The sequence below is a fragment of the Parus major genome, chromosome 10 (genome assembly GCF_001522545.3).
Source record: "Parus major isolate Abel chromosome 10, Parus_major1.1, whole genome shotgun sequence".
Classification (NCBI taxonomy): Eukaryota; Metazoa; Chordata; class Aves; order Passeriformes; family Paridae; genus Parus; species Parus major.
Window position 1 is genome coordinate 5,185,305 of NC_031779.1, and position 16,362 is coordinate 5,201,666.

At 42.1% G+C, this 16,362-nt stretch overlaps 1 protein-coding gene across 1 annotated transcript; it reads left to right on the forward strand.

Moving 5' to 3' along the window:
* Positions 1 to 2,347: 2,347 nt before the first annotated feature.
* Positions 2,348 to 8,735, forward strand: MCEE (methylmalonyl-CoA epimerase). The gene is made up of 3 exons (XM_015638776.3): positions 2,348 to 2,453; positions 6,164 to 6,504; positions 8,067 to 8,735. Exons 1-3 carry the CDS (start codon positions 2,423 to 2,425, stop codon positions 8,217 to 8,219), a joined length of 525 nt encoding a protein of 174 aa, XP_015494262.1. The 5' UTR covers positions 2,348 to 2,422; the 3' UTR covers positions 8,220 to 8,735.
* The last annotated feature ends 7,627 nt before the right edge of the window (positions 8,736 to 16,362 follow it).

The window sequence follows — 16,362 nt, forward strand, 5'->3', positions numbered from 1 at the left end:
TACACTGTCACTTTGCACACTCCAAAAACCATGGTGTGGAGCAGGGCCCAGCCAGCAGAGCTATGACTGTGACCAGTACCTACAATTCTCTAAACATCAAAAACACACCTGACACACAACCTGGGCTGGAAATTGAAAGTGTCATATATTGGGACTTTCAAATAGCCATTTTGACCGCTGATTTTGATCTGCACTTTTAACTAATCACATTTAATCAGATTTGAAGTGGCACAAACTGTTTATCTATTTAGACTATATGTCAGCAACTCGCAGTGTGCTACGCCTGACATAACAAGAGTACAGCATCAGCAGACAGCCTGTTCATTCTCCTGAGTCTCTCTGGCACAATGCTTCATGACATCCTGGCCTATATCAGGAATAGTTTGGCCAGCAGGACCAGGGAAGTGATTCTTCCCCTCTATTCCACCCTGACAAGGCCACACCTTGAGTTCTGGGCCCCTCAATTCAGGAAGGACATGGAGGTGGTGGAGCAAGTCCAGAGAATGGCAACAGAATTGGAAAAGTAACTGGAGCACAAGTGAGATGAGGAGCAGCTGAGGGAGCTGGAGGGCCTCAGACTGGAGAAAAGGAGGCCCTTGGTGTGACCTTATTGTCCTCTAGAACTCCCTACACCAGGAGATGTAGCCAGGTGAGGGTTGGTCTCTTCTCCCAGGCAACAGCGACAGGGCAAAAGGACACAGCCTCAAGCTGTTCCAGGGGACATTTAGGCTGGACATCAGAATAAATTTCTTCACAGAGGGGTGATTAGATACTTGAATGGGCTGCCTAGGGAAGTGGTGGAGTTACTGTTCCTGGAGGTGTTTAAGGGAAGTCTGGATGTGGCACTGCTTTGGTTTGGAAGACAGGTGTCTGCTTGGGAGGGCAGAAGTCTCCCTTGGAATGGAAATGTAGACTCTCCCTCAGAATTATCATAGTTTTGAAATCAAGAGGCTGTCAGGCAGAGATCTGGGGATAGGAATAACAGTTCTTTACTAGTGTGTATAACCAGGCAAACAAACAACAATAACTACAGCATTAGCAAGAAAACAGAACCAGGGCCCCCGTGACAGCCTTCTCAGCCTAGACGGGAAGGGATGGAGGAGAGGCTTTGCTGCACAAAGGAAGGGATGGAGGAGAGGCTTTGCTTCACAAACCCCCTCGGGCTTGTTCCTCCTGCAGGGCTCTGAGGAAAGGCAGGGATGAGCAGAGATCCCGGGCCGGTGGCTGAGGTGGATCAGCAGCTCTGTGGCGATACCTGGCACTGCCACGTACCGGCAAGACAGGGGGTGCGAGGCCCGCAAAAGAAGAAAGAAGAAGAAGAAGAAGCAGCTCCGTCTGGGTGATGGCGAATTCCCTTCTCTGCCCGCAACAGCTCCCAGCGAGTGTCCTGCTCTGAAGCTGAAGAAACCATCCAGCCCCCAGCTGCCCCCGCCCTCTCTTTTTCCTGCTCTCCGTCCCCCCTGGGTCCAGCCGAACTCTTTGTGTTTCTCAAGCACCCACTGAGTACCAGCAATCAGGTTTCCCCGCAACTAATGGGTAAAAATTCCACAGATGAGCCAGAACAAAAGGAAGGACACCTAACTCCCAACAGGCACTTAGAGCTTTGGTTTAGTTGACAAGGTCCTTTCAGTCATAGCTTGGCCTCAATGATCTCGGAGATCTTTTCAAACTGTTATAGATACCTATTATAATATTGGATTTTCGCAAGTATTAAGATGAATGATATATGTATAATGTTAAAATATATTACAGCTTTGCTGTAATAGTAGATATAATAGTCGATATAATATGTTCGAAGTGTCTGCTTAGTTAGGATAACATTCAATGAGCAGATAATGGGGACCCTGCTGATTATCAACACTCACTCTGTGGAAAGAGCGAGCCAAGGCCCAAATTAAAAAGTGATAAGAAGAGAATTAAAATCACAAGCCAAGAAACATGCATGCTCTAAAAAGGTGGGCCCAAGGAGTGGCCATGCTGAACACTTCCTGGAAAAGGCAAACTAGTTATTAGAAAAGTTTGAATATGTATAAAGTCTATGAATATGCATCAAGTTGATGCAGTAGAAATGGTCTATAAAGGGCGTTTCCAAAACACCAGGTGTGCTCTTGGCAGAGTGCCAAACACCCGGCCGTTTTAACGCTTTGCTTTATTGTCTCTGTCTCCTACTGTCTTTTTTATTAAACCTTTTAAAATTTACCAGAACAGTCAACGCCCTTTTTCACAAAACCCAACTGGTTTTGTGGGATCTGCTCAGAAAACTCCCTCGGCAAATGCTCCTTTCCCATCTCTGCGCCCAGCACGGCCCGAGGGAGGGCACGGCCGCAGCTCCAATGGCGGGTAGCGCTGCCGGGCACGGCCCCTCGCCGTGACACGCCGCTGCCGACACGCCGCGCTGGAGCGCTGCCGGTCGGGCGGTGAGATGGCGGCGGTGCTGTGGCGGGCAGCAGCCGGTAACGGGGGGCTGTAACGCGGGGCGGTAACGGGGGGCTTTAACGCGGGGCTGTAACGCGGGGCGGTGACCCTGGCCGGTAACGCGGCCGGCAGCGGGAAGGGCGGCGGGAAGGCGGGCGGCGGCGGAGGGGCCGGCACGGGGCGGTGGCGGGTCTCGGTGCCTGCTCTGTCCTGCCGGATCTCCCCGGGAGAGCCTCGCAGGCCGAGCGAAACTACCTCTTCTGTAAATAAAAACGGTCTCCGATCCAACTGACGGACACATTAGCAACTGACATTAGGTGGCATAAGGTAAATTTACAGAGCAAACTCCAAATTTAAGGCGCAAGGAGGAGCTTGTAATTTTTCCAAGTGTGGTTTGGAGGTCAAACTCAAAATGATTTCATGATAATAACCCGTAGTGCTCACTCTGGTAGGGCGGGTTAAACAAACAGTACCTAAACCACACCATGTTATTTGGTAGCCACAGACCAATAGAAAAGTGAAGGAGAAGCTCAGTGCTGTCAGTGATTGATCAGTAAGATATTGGGAATGGAAACACCTTTGTATGACTGGACTTGGATGGAGGGAACCAGAGCTGCAGCACACTGAGACTGTTTTTCCATGAGCAGTGAAATCCCTCTGATTCCCAAAAGCCCCATCCAGCACAGAGCAGAGCAGCACTGTGAGCTGAGTTAGCTTTCAGAGTTCCCAAGATACTCACACCACCTTGAGATTGCTGGAGTTTAAGAATGACCACACTACCCCTTTCTCCGTTTGATCCAGAGAGTGAACACACAGCCCCTGTGTGCCAGATTCCCTATGGTAACAGCATCCTCTCCATGCTTTGGGAGTCTCCACCTGAAATGGGTGACAAGGTGCACTAACAGAGCAGTGCCCAGTGACAAGGTTCTTACTGCAACCCACTGTTGTAAAACCTTCCCACAGAGAACATGACCGAGTTTGGTTGGATTTGGCTTGTGTTTGATTCCTTAGTTTCCTTGATTAAGTCCATGAACACTGCTCCACATCAGAAGCAACAAACAAGCCTATGAATAAACATTTGAAGGGTGAGGATCTCAGTTTATGGGGTACTTCAGACTTGTTACTTCATAATCTGCTCAGTTACAAAACGTAACCCTTACTTTGTACAACTGTATATTTAAACTCTGATGTGCATACTACTGGTAGATCAGTCAACCATCAATAGAACTATCCCCAAATAGATAAATTTAAAAATATTCTTCAAATGAAGCTGAAGAAGGCTATATACTATAAAACGAATTTTTTGATGTAGATGTATAAATACAAGTGTTTCTTTCCTAGGGTTTCAATCTGAAGTTTGCTGAAAAGCTTTCACTGCAGGGACATTTTTTGATTATTGGGTTAGAAGATTAGAATTTTAAGTAATCTATATAATTACTAATCTAGATAATGAAAGAAAAACACAAATGCTTTTTGTTTAATCTCAGTCAATTCAATTAAGGATTTAAAATTAATACTCTGTATGCATCTGACTAGAGCCTGGATAAATTCACAAGACTTCATAGAATAAATGCTTATATGAGTGAGCATTTAAGTATCTTTGACTTTACAAGAATCCTAGGAATATACTTCACTTTTTCAGTCTATTGTCTTCCCAGGAAACACAAGACATCAAATATTTCTGGGGCAGAACCCAGAAGAAGGACCATTTTCTATTATTTTTTCTAGTGCTTCAGAAATAGCTTAGTAACAAACAATTTGTGTCTTTGTCAATTTACTTGAAATAGAAAAAATACAAATTGAATTACAATAACTATGTAATCATATGCCCTGTGTGAACTGCAGCAAGAACTATAGATGTCAGATGTAAAAGAATGGGAAAATTATTGCCTTTCCATTAGTAAAGACTCCTTGAAAAAAAGATCTATATTAGTAGTATTTCTATTGAACCACCGTCTATTAATATTTGGAAGAAAGAATAAAACAGTAAAAGGCTCTGGAAAACATAATAAATTATATAGTAAGGGATCCTTCTCTTTCAAAGGATTTTGCTTATTTAGAGAATACTGCCTTCCTCCAAGTGGAAAAATATCTCTTGCTTTAGCAAGAATTGAATAATGTCTTAAGAAATTACAGTACAAAACAGAGCTACTTCAGTAGAAGCTTAGGTGGGCAGGAAAGACTGTATAGCAGATGTTGGGGGGGTTGTTACTTTTTGTAACACATTTATTTACTCTGGTTAGCTGTTAAACTCTACACTAGTTAATTATCCATGCTTTTAATCATGCCACCTAGTTGCTGCATGTTTGTACCTCGTGCATTTTAGGCATTGCACAGTACTGCTCCCTCACAGAATTACTTGGTTCACCCTGACTCAGCTGCATTGACATGGCAAGTGCTTCTACAAAATAGTTTCTGCACAAGCATTTGAAAAACAAGAATTTTTCTTTGTGTGGAAGTTTCTAGGGGATTTTTTTAACATGCAAAATGTTGAAAAGCAGTTTCTGTTGTATACCAGTATGATAGCCTAACGGTAACAATTGAAAGCATTGTCCAGAACTTCTGGCTGTGATGAAGGAGATGACAGGAGATGGACTGTGTGAAAGCCTGGCAAGAAATACTGCAGGGCAGTTACTTGCAGCACTGGACAAGTTTCTGGAAATACTTAATATAGGATGTTGATTCAGTACCATCAAAAGATTGTGAATAGACTTTTGTGACACTAAGCCCTTCCTGATATGCACATTGCATGCTGCAATTTTAAGTGTCAAATATATGCAAACATTTCTTCCTCCATCACAGCACCATGCTCAGAAAGGCTTAGGTTTAAGGATTTATCAGTTATCTTTTTGAAGAAGAATTAACTGGTAGCTGTATAATCTTGAATTCCTGTGGAATGGTGGTTCTCAACTCCATATAGTGAAGCAAAGCTGATTTAATTAATTACAGCTATTACTGACCTTACAGAGCACCAAGAGCCTAGCCAGGTTATCTATCCTCAGTGTGTTTCAAAGCATCCAGAATCTCAGAGCATCACTGGCACAGTCTCTAAGCAGAATAGCACATCTGTGACTTTAAAGCAAAGAATGCCTCAAAGACTCCCAAAATGCTAAGATGCCTCCAGCTTGGCCTTGAGGCAGTGGGAGCTCTGACTTGGCCTAAAGCAAACAGGCATGGAATTAAAATGTGGCTTTTATGAATATATCCTTTAATCTAATTCTAATTTTGGTTCTAGAAACAACTGATACTATCACAATTTCTCCCCACCCCCAACCCCTCTAGATTCTAGTGCTGAGAGATTAATTTTTAATGTAATCAATTTGTAAGTACCCTCAGTTTATATCTTTCTTTTTCTTCTCAACCTTTTTGTTTGTTTGCTAAAATTTTGAGATGTATAGGCAATCCTTATTTTTTTATTTTGTAAGAATCTCTGAAAATTTCAAAAGTCACTTTTAAGCACATTATTCTGTTGGCCTTTACAATTGGTCATGTTTTCCTCTTTGCACCAGGCATATGTAAGGATTTACACCAAATTTGAGTCAGCTTTGTGGGTTTTTTAATTATTTTTTTAATACTTCTGAATATTTACTTGCTCTGAAAATGAGTGTTTCCTTGCTCTCGGTCTACCCTGAGCATTGCACAAGGGTGTGCCAATGATTTGGCAGCTCTGTGGGCGTTTATAGGGGAAAGAGCAGGCACTGAGACTTTCTCAAAAGCATTGTGTCAGTGATATTCACTTTTGTTTCAGGGCTTCTTAGCAGATTGCAGACTTCAGCTCCCACAGTACCAACTCTATCATCATCAAAGTCCTTTTCACAAAACATTCCAAACTCTTTATGGAAACTGGGCCGACTTAATCACGTGGCAATTGCAGTGCCTGATTTGGAGAAAGCTCAGTCCTTGTATAAAGATGTGTTAGGAGCCCAGGTGAGTGAGATTGTTGCTCTTCCTGAACACGGTGTCTACACTGTTTTTGTGGAGCTGGGAAACACCAAGCTGGAACTTCTACATCCATTAGGAGAGAAAAGTCCCATTGCAAGCTTCCTACAAAAAAACAAGACTGGAGGAATGCATCATATCTGCATTGAGGTATTTTAACAAAATATTTAATGTAATAAGATAGATACATTAAAGTATGCATATTTTAATAGGATTGACCTGTGTCAAGAACTAACATAACAAGGCTGTCATATTTCTTCTCTCTTACACAAAGGAAAATTTAGACAGATGTTTTGATAGGCAACTTGTTTCAAAAAACATAAGTATTTTAGGAAGAAATTAAATTATTCCTGACCAGTTACAATGTAGTACCTCCAGTGAAAACCATAGTGGACACACTAGAGTAAGAGAGTAATCCAAGCATGGTACTCTCCTAACATGGATGCACCCAAAGGATTTCCAGTGTTTACTGTCACTCATCCTTGGGGATGCAGGAATTCATTCCAGCTGAGCCCAGACTCAGTTTCTCTTCAGGCCATCTCTGCAGGACAGGAGCAGCAGCTGCTGTGGCTTTTCTGCTTGGGGAAAGAATAAGGGGACCATGGCACATGGAACCTTTCTAGTTTAGATAATTTGACAGTCATTTCTTTTTGTTTTGCAGACTGGTAGTTGTGTGTAGGAAGAGCTGTAGTGAGTTTGGAATATTCATGAACAAAAATGCTGCAAATGGGTAGGAATTAGGTGATGTCTGCTCCTCTGAATTAAAGCTAGGAATTTCCTTCTTCCCTACAATGGCATCGGGAAAGTTTATTCACCAAATTATGTCCAGACACCTCAGTCTTGAAAAATAACATTATTTTAATTCTAGGTATTTTTTAATTATTGACAGTTAAATTTTCTAAATTGAGTGTTAATATTATTATTTCAAAAAATGAATTTAAGTTTTAGGAAAATTCAGATTTCATTGGATGACATGACATCAGAACTTCAGATCACAGCGTGCAGTATAGGCGTGTTTCTGTTATTTGCATATTTCCGTAGGAAACTCTACTGAAATACTGTATTAATGGCTGTTATTATAGTTAATTTCAATAGGAAGACCACATTTGGATATATTTTTGATAATTCCAAGCTCTTTTCATTAGGAAACTTTATAAGCCTTAACCTACTCAGAAGGAGAATGTATAAATCTAAAAGGGACTTTTACCTTCTGTCCACTGCCCTCCCTTTTTACCAGCATTTAATGAGTCAGTGCTCTGTCATCACTTATAAAGGCAGGTATTTTTCTTTAGTTATTGAGAGCTAGATAGCAATATAATCTCCTTAGTAAAAGTAATGCAGAATTTAGAATATTTATGGAGTCCTTATAAAGTAACAACAAAAAAAAATCAATGGGCTTTGTGCATGAATAATTTTGGTTTATTAATTTCTTAAATATAGCACAATCTGTTTAAATGGTATTTTATAAAATCTTCAAATAACAAATGCAAACTTCTGTAGTATTTTTATTTTTAAGACTAGATGTTTTAAAATGGTTTTTAAAACATGTAAAATGTTTTCTTAAAACATTTTAAAACCTAATTTATTTTCAGAATTATATTAGAACTTAGAAATAACATTTCAGTAAGGAATTACATTATTGCTTCTAAATGTAAAATCTGCATAATACAGTGCAATATGTTAATTTGTGTGAACTGTATCTTTTTTATAAGGTTGATGACATAAAAGCGGCTATGACAGAACTGAAGGAAAAAAAGATACGAATATTGAGTGAAGAGCCAAAAATAGGTGCACATGGCAAACCTGTGATTTTTCTTCACCCTAAAGATTGCCATGGAGTCCTTGTGGAACTTGAGCAAGCTTGAGCTGCAATATTCATAAATAAAACAATAGAAGAGTTGTGAAGTTCCTGAGCTGCTGCTGGGAATATTGATGTGGTATTCAGTCTTTACTGGTTCAGTGTAGTTCCCATGGATGAAGTACAGCTTTTGAGTACTGAAATAGTGCTACACATTTAGGGTCTTTTTTGTTGTTGCTGATCTGATTTTCAGAATTAATATGTTGTCATTTCTTGAATTCTCTGTGATTCTAAACACAAATACATGAGCTAAGTTACATATGTGCCATAATTTATCTTTTGTTGCCTGTTTGCAGCATGATTTTACCTCTTTAGCCACAGAAACTGTACAGTTTCTAGGTCAAGCTACATTATTTTGCTCCACATTTCAGAGCAGAGACCCACTTCTCAGTGACAACAATATAGCTTAGACATTTTTGTTAGAAATGAAGGAAAACAAACATGTTTTCTGTTTTCACCATTCACCATCTGTGCCTCACACTGATTGATTGGTTCATGCAATAAAAAAACATATATTATTGTATGAGTGTCTGCAACCAGTAAATAAGTTTTTCTTGGCATAACAATTACTGCTAAGGAAGTTACCATGCATAAATCATCATTTAGTTGTTTTACAAACTTTGTGGATATGCAGGCAATGCAAGAAGAGAACATGAAAATTATTTGCTTGACATACATTTCAGACTGTAATGCAGTTGTGACATTTTGGTTTTTTCATTTTTAGGGTTTTCTTAATATTTTTTCCCCAAGCTTTCTCCACAGAAGGACATATTGAAGAGACATAACAAGCAGTGATTATTAACCTTTTCACTTACTTTACAAATACAATTTTCCTGTGCAGAAGCACTTAGAAAATCAGTGGCAAACATGCACCACCTAAGTCTTGCTTCTGTACAAGGTTGTTAACATTAAAGACTGTGCCAGCATCCTGATGTCACAGGCTGCAGACACAGTTTTATTGACTTATTTATGGACAGACTTCACTTTATTGGTATATATTACCCAAGCAGTCTTTTCCCAATACTTTCTTTCATAGGTTTGTTTTGATATTTCAGTGTAGAAATAGAAGACTTGCTATTTCTTTAGTCTTCTTAAGCCTTAAAAAGTCATACTTTCCTAGCTTAACTAGAATCTGAATTTTAAAATTTCCTGCATCTCTGCATATACAGTAAAAACCTTCAGCTTGATGCAAGGATCATTTTTGTCTAAGCAACTTTTTACTTAGTGGAATTATTTGCAATGTGTGTCATGTTTGCAGCAACAAAATATAAATATAATGTTGACCTGAGATTTAAAAATGTTTTTAAAAGCATTGACACTTCCTTATAAATTTTGCTTCTGAAAAAATCTCTACAAAGCCATGACTTTTTTTTTTTAAGAAGATAGTTTTGTACTCAAAATAAATACTCCTTCTGTCATATTTTAAGAAAAACACAGCCTTCCACGGGGTTCCTACATTTCATCAAATCACTGTTTAGAGGGTAGTTTGTGATCTAAATTCAAAACTGTTTAAATTTAGAAATCCTAAGGCCTATGATGGAAATGCAGAATGATTTCATATTCCTGAAATATGATTCAGCCATTCTAGGAGACATTCTATGAGCAGAGCTGCTTTTGCCTTTTCTTTCTGTCAAAGACAAGGAGGTACCTTTTCTGCAAAACCAGCATAGGAATGCCAATACTAAAAGCCTCACTGGTTAAGATAATTGAACAGAAATCTTTAAACCAAATACCCTTAGTTTGGTGCAGCAGAAACAGTCCTCCCATGGTTCTTTCTCCATTTCTTTGTCCTGTCTGAAGGAGGTTGACTTTTGTGTGTGACATCTGTCCATACACTCAGAGTAGTAGCTTGAGGTAGCGCTAGAGAACAGAGGTTTTTAGGTAAACAGCACTTGCTCCACCTGCTGATTGTGCTCCCCATCTTATTGGCAGAAATAGGCTTGTAATACTTATTAGCTAGTAACCAGCAATTTTCCTGACAGACTGATGTGGGGTTGCCCAGCTCTAAGTCAGCCTGATGTATATTATTCCTTGCATCTAAGTCATGCCCCGTCTCACTCACAGTTTATACCTTTCTTCTGACTACTCCTAAGGTGGAAGTCAAGAAAACAGCAACATACACACACGCAAAACTCCAGACCTGAAAAAGATAGTTTAGAGTTTAGGTCTGCAAATTAGTCAGTACCCAAAACTGGATCATGTTCTTACAACCTCTTATAATTTGATGGGGTCAGACCCCCTTACTTGTCTGAGTGTGCACTACAGGAGAGGAGAATTTCCCCTTCTGGAGCTACAGACTTAATGAACAGCCAAGGGAGCTAGATAGCTACAGGATCTGAAGACAGCTACAACTAAGAGAAGTTTCCTGTCCATAAATTTAACTTGCTGATTCTGTAGGAGCAGAATCAGCCCCTATAAACTGTGTAGTCCTTCACCTTAAGGCAGGCAGCCTCCCCAGGTTGTTGTTCTGACTTACCAAGGGTTGGAACAGGACTTAGGTATGTGGGCTTTGCTCTTTGTCACTGCCATGATTGTAAGAGGGAAGTGACATCAAGAGAAACAGTGGAAATTCAGGGATGGAACCGGGGGAATGAGAGTACTGCGATTTGCTCCTTTCAGTGGAGGGACATTTAACAATACACACACCCCTGTTGAACCATTATACAACTTCTGGGAAGAACAACAGTGATTCAAATAACTGGAGACTGATTATCTTGGAAGGGAATTAGGTTTTGACAGTGTTTCTTCTTTTTTGTTTTTTGTCTGTTTTTTGTGGCTTTTTTAAAGCAGCAAAATCTTCTTCTCTGATAATGTCAAGCTTCTCAGAAGACAGAGTGTTAATATTTTGCCAGTAAATTTTCTCATGCTTGTGCCATTTGTCAAGTGCGAGTTCCCTATTACAATCTCTCCATGTGCCTTTTTTCCCCTCTGAGCTGAAGCGTGTTCCTATTTTATGCTGCCTAAGGCAGACAAGACACATTTTTCTGGACTCCCATCAGCATTACTCAGGCAGCTAAAGAGCTCATAATTAAATGATGCAAAATACCTTTTTTTACTTCCTCTCTGCAACCCTCAAATCACTTCTAGGTGGGAGGAGGTGAACCGGCTGCAGAATGAATCCCTTTCCTTATGATGAGACAAACCTAGAAGCAAATTAAAAAAGCTGAGAAAATAACTAACTGCGTGCTTTTTAAAAGCTAACCTTACAGTTTTGCAGTTCTGCAAAAACTCCATTCCTGTCGTGCTTATTCTGCAGTTAATGCACCTGAATTTCATTCTGAATTCTGTTGCTTTCATTATTATCATAGCAAGCTGAAGTCTCAGAAAGACCATGAACATGGAGATGTTTATATTATCTGATTGAGGTAGTTACAGTAAGAACTTTGAATGATATCTTTGGCCCTTCATTTGATTCTGTCCTTACAAGGACTTCTTCCTGTAGTGATGTGACATGGGTTTGTTGGACATAAGAACCCTTAATTAAGAGAAAAATTCATAATTAATTGTTTCAATACTCAGTTCTTTTACCAAAGCAGTTGCCATGTTGGCCAAATTATGAAGCTGTCAAACAGAATAAGATCATCAAGTTCAACTAATTAATTATTGTGAAAATGGAAACTAACAACAATGTATAAATTAATCGACCTAGGGCTGACATTTTACAATGGAAGACCTCAACCACCTAGGAATGCTAAATCTGTCACCTTTGATAAGCATTTTCAAAGCACTTTGAACAAATTATGAAATAAATATTTATTTCATATTTATGAAATACATACTTAAATATTTAAATATTTAAGGATGTTTGTATACTGTATAACCCTTAAATATCTATAAAATTATGTTGTCAGTTTTAATGTTCATTTGCACTATCTTGTATATTGTTAAAAAGCATTGCTAACTGCAAAGTTGGTAGCATAGATTCACAAATGAAAAAGAATTCTCTGATACCTTTAAAAGTAATGATACATTTTGAAACATTTAATGACTCTTGTAGATCTAATCTAAAGTGGCCTTTCAACTGTTACTGCTAACACAAAAACAGCAAATAGGTACTAAAATCTTCTATGAAGTAGATCTTTAATGAAGATGTTTGCTTATTTTTAACATTTTTTTTTTTTTTTGTAATAAAGACAGGTTCAAATCATGATTTTAAGATCTGAAGTAATTTGTAACTGCAGGTACCCTGAAAACATATATGATGATACACAATTTGCATTAAATAAGGGGAATATCCAACTCTGCACCCATGGCTGGCTTTTATGGAAATCATTATTTCCAGAAATTGAAGAGTAAGAGAAGTACATTCATGGACTGGTATCATACACCCTATTTTTACCTTCCATTTTGGTATGTAATTTTCTGTAATAACCATCTGTCTGAGTCACTGTCTCCTCTGACATGGAGGGAAAATGCTTGTTAGAAACTTAAATTTAAAAAAGTTAAAAAATATATCCCACTCCCTTTGGGACTTCTGAAGTCTTTGAGAGGTCAGTTGTGGTACAATACTCACAGCTGCAGTAACTACAAGAAGAAAACACCAGCCCTATTGGCCTGGACATACTGCTTTTAGTATGTTGATGAAGTGAGACTTAGTTATGTATATGAGGCTGTTTCATCAAATTAACAATTTTGAGAATTAATAATATGAATCAAAACATAATTTGCCAAATGTTTAAACAACCCGTCTACAGATCATATCTGCAGATACACTGCACTTCTGTGTAAAACATACATGCATTACAGTTTGGGTAATGTTTTGAGTTTTTAGTATGTTCAGAAGAAAACCAAAATCAGTTGAGTAATTGGGATGTAGAAAGGGTCAGATGGGAAAAGTCACCATAGAAAACCATGACAGAAAATAGCCTCTTAGTAGCAAATGGAGAGTCTTAACAAAAATCCTAACAACTAAACTAAAAACTAACTCCTCTCCCCAAAAATGGGTGTTTCCATGAAGGGCCTTTGCATGTACATGGAATGTGCCTTGATGCTAACAGCTGGGGTATGGCTGCCCCAGGGCAAATAAACACACACCATGCTGAACACACAGCTATTACAGTAAGCACTGATACCTAGCTGATTGCAATGCAGTATAAATTACATTAGGACAGCTTTTCACTTTTTCTATAGTGAAAAAGATTAGTTATTATCTCAAATTTGCATAATTGTGAGCAAAGCCTGTCTTAATTGCCCGAAGATATGCATTTTTTATATACGAAGTAGTCACTATGAGTAGCTGCCGTAGAAAGATCTAGAGGTTTCTAATAAAAGGCCTGAGGAACCAACTGTGGTTATCATTCACCATGAGAAATGTTCTTGGAGAAACCCTCTTCAGTGAACTTCTAAATAGTACACATTGAATCCTACATTTTTAAACTTTAGGGGTGTATCTATGTATTATTTGTACAAGGGCACAAAAGTCATGATTTGTTCTCATAAATCTGGCTGTATGAAAGAATGTGAGCGAGTCCAGTGCTGTCCCCTGCTGTAATGTGCAAACTTTGGATGTTTGGATTTTTGTTGCACTGGAGCACCTCAAGCAGCAGGGAGGTCATTACCTGGCAGGTGACTACATGGCATTCAGGAATGTAATTCGCAGAGAGATGCTGTGGAGACGCACAGAAAACACCCTCAGCTGCACCAAAGGAGGTCCCTGAGGATACAGAGTGGCCTTGCCGAGTGTCAGAGCGGGATGCGAGCGTCCAGCAAACATCGCTGTCGGCAGCGCTGCTGAGGGGCTCGGGAGGGGAGCTGGGGCCGGGGGCCGCGGCCTGCTCTTCCCAGAGCCTCTGGACACAATCTCTGAACCACACAACTGTTCGGGCTCGGAGGCAGGGCCACCTGGAGCAGGTTACACGGGAACTCGTCCAGGTGGGTTCGGAAGGTCTTCAGAGACGGAGACGCCACACCCTCCCCGGGCAGATCTTCCAGGGCTCTGCCACCCTCAGCGGGAAGAAGTTCTCCCTCATACTGAGGTGAAACTTGTGTTTCAGTTTATGCCATTGCTCCTCGTCCTGTCGCCGGACACAGCTGACGAGTGTGGCACACGGGGAGCTGGCACAGTGCCCGGCCTCCCGGTCTGGAGGTGGATGGCGGACAGGTCAGTGTGTCCCGCCGAGCCCCCGGGCTGTGAGGGCCCGGGGCCGCCCCCGCTCCCCCGGGGCCGTGAGGCGGCGCGGGCGCTATGCGCCATGCAGGTTCCCGGGCGCTGGCGCAGGCAGGTTCCCGGGCGGGCCCACCGCGGTGTGCGGCGCTCAGCAGCCACACAAAAGAGCGGCTGCGGCTGCGGCTGCCCCGCTGCCCGGGACCGGCCCCGCCGCTGCAAGGTAAGGGCTGGGGGCGCAGGGTGGGGGGCTGGCTGACCGACCGACAGACCTACTGACCGCCGGCCGGGGTCGTCGCGGGCACCGGCGGCTCCGTCGTGGGTGGGGCGGCAGCATCCCGCGGTTCCCCTCAGGGAAGCGGGGAGCCCCCGGGCGCGCCCCCGCCCCGCGCCAGCACGGACGGTGCTCCCTTCAGATCGGGGCCGGGGGCTGCTCTCCTCGAGAGCGGCTGCCCCCGCCTCATCCTATCCCCATCCTCATCCCATCCCCATCCCCGTCCCCATCCCCTGGCAACCGAGCTGCCCGCAAGCGGACGGGGAGACAGGGTGAAGGGAAGCCCCTGCGGCATGGCGGAGCGGCCGGCGCTGTCGCGATCGGGGGCGCGGGGCTCCGGCACCGGGGGCTGCCGCACGCCCGCTTGATCCCGCTGTGCCCGGGGAGGCGCCGCCACCGCCCCCCGCCAAGCGAGGGAGAACCGGCGGCGATCTCCCGGGCCGGGCTGCGGCTCCGCTCGGCTCCTCCGGGGCTGGGCTGCGGCTCCGCTCGGGTCCCCCGGGAGGGTGCCAGCTCCGAGTCCGGCCCGGCCGCCTCAGCCCTGCTGTGCCGGGACGGCGGCTCCCGGTAACGCGGGGACCGGCCGTGCAGCATCCGCATCATGTCAGCGTTTTGTGGGAGGGCGGGAGGCTTAAGTCCGTTTGTCTCAATAAGAGTGAAAAGAAATGCGAGAGGAGCCCTCCTGTAATGCAGCACAGCTCGGAGTTTGCATTTGGTTCTGATTTCATGCCTCCACTGTAGCAAAAGGATCAGCGCCTTTGATCCGCTCCTTTCCCGTTCCCTTCATCATGAGATCTGGAGGGAAAAGGGTGCTCAATTAATACCTGATTTTTCTTGGGATAAACAGCATGAGATATTATAACATAGTCTGTTTGCCTCTTACTGAACAGTTTTTTGAATGTGTGTGTGTGGTGCCTTGTATTGCCGTAACAAAAGGGATGGGGGTGGGGGAAAGGAAGGGAATACTGCATTTAGAGCTGCATCTTGGAAAGTCAGACTGCCTTATTTTGCCTCAGCTGGCAGTCTGTGCTTTCAGATTTACGTACTTTGCATCCTCAGTGTCATTTTGGTGCTTGTTTCATGCTAGTGAGGACATACAAGAAAGCAAATTTAAATAAAGACAAGAGATCAACGTGCATAGTACAGAGATAATGTGCATTGCAGTGATGTTTAAGAAAAGTCTGAAATTACTGTGACTAGTTTGAAAAATGCAAGTAGTGTTTTCAGTTGCGTTACCTGACCGAGGCCACCCTATAATCTCTCAGAAGGGGCTGAGAAATCTGTTTGCAGAAAAGATATTTATCTATTATGTCTGTTACCCAAGAATCCCTCATTACTTAATGAGTAGAACTGAAAAAGAGAAACAACTGCTGTCATAGTTTTTTGTGGTTCTGTGTAAGCCACAGTGTTTCCAATATAACACAGTTTAAAAGGGGAGGAATTCTAGTATACGTCCTTATTGCCACTTAAGGTAAAATACAGTATGTGCAGGTTATGTGTTTGAGAAGCAAAAGATTGCCATTTACGTTAAAACATAAATGGCAATTTATCATTGTATTATCCTGGTTCTTCTCCATATGGGACAGACAAGAGGATAGAGCTTTTCTTTCATATGTTGTTCTGTGAGAACTAAACTGCCAAAGTCGAAGCCGCTGTCCTTAGAACACTTGGGGCTCATAGGGTTCGTGCTGCAGAACTGTCCTTATAACCCTGATTGTCAGAGTTTCTATATTCTCTGATAGTTTAGCCCTTATCTGTACTTGGAAATATCTG

Coding starts and splice junctions, on each gene's coding strand:
- MCEE (XM_015638776.3), top strand. CDS start 2,423: ATGGCGGCGGTGCTGTGGCGGGCAGCAGCCG. Junction 2,454..6,163: donor GCTGTGGCGGGCAGCAGCCG/GTAACGGGGGGC, acceptor CTTTTGTTTCAG/GGCTTCTTAGCAGATTGCAG. Junction 6,505..8,066: donor TGCATCATATCTGCATTGAG/GTATTTTAACAA, acceptor CTTTTTTATAAG/GTTGATGACATAAAAGCGGC.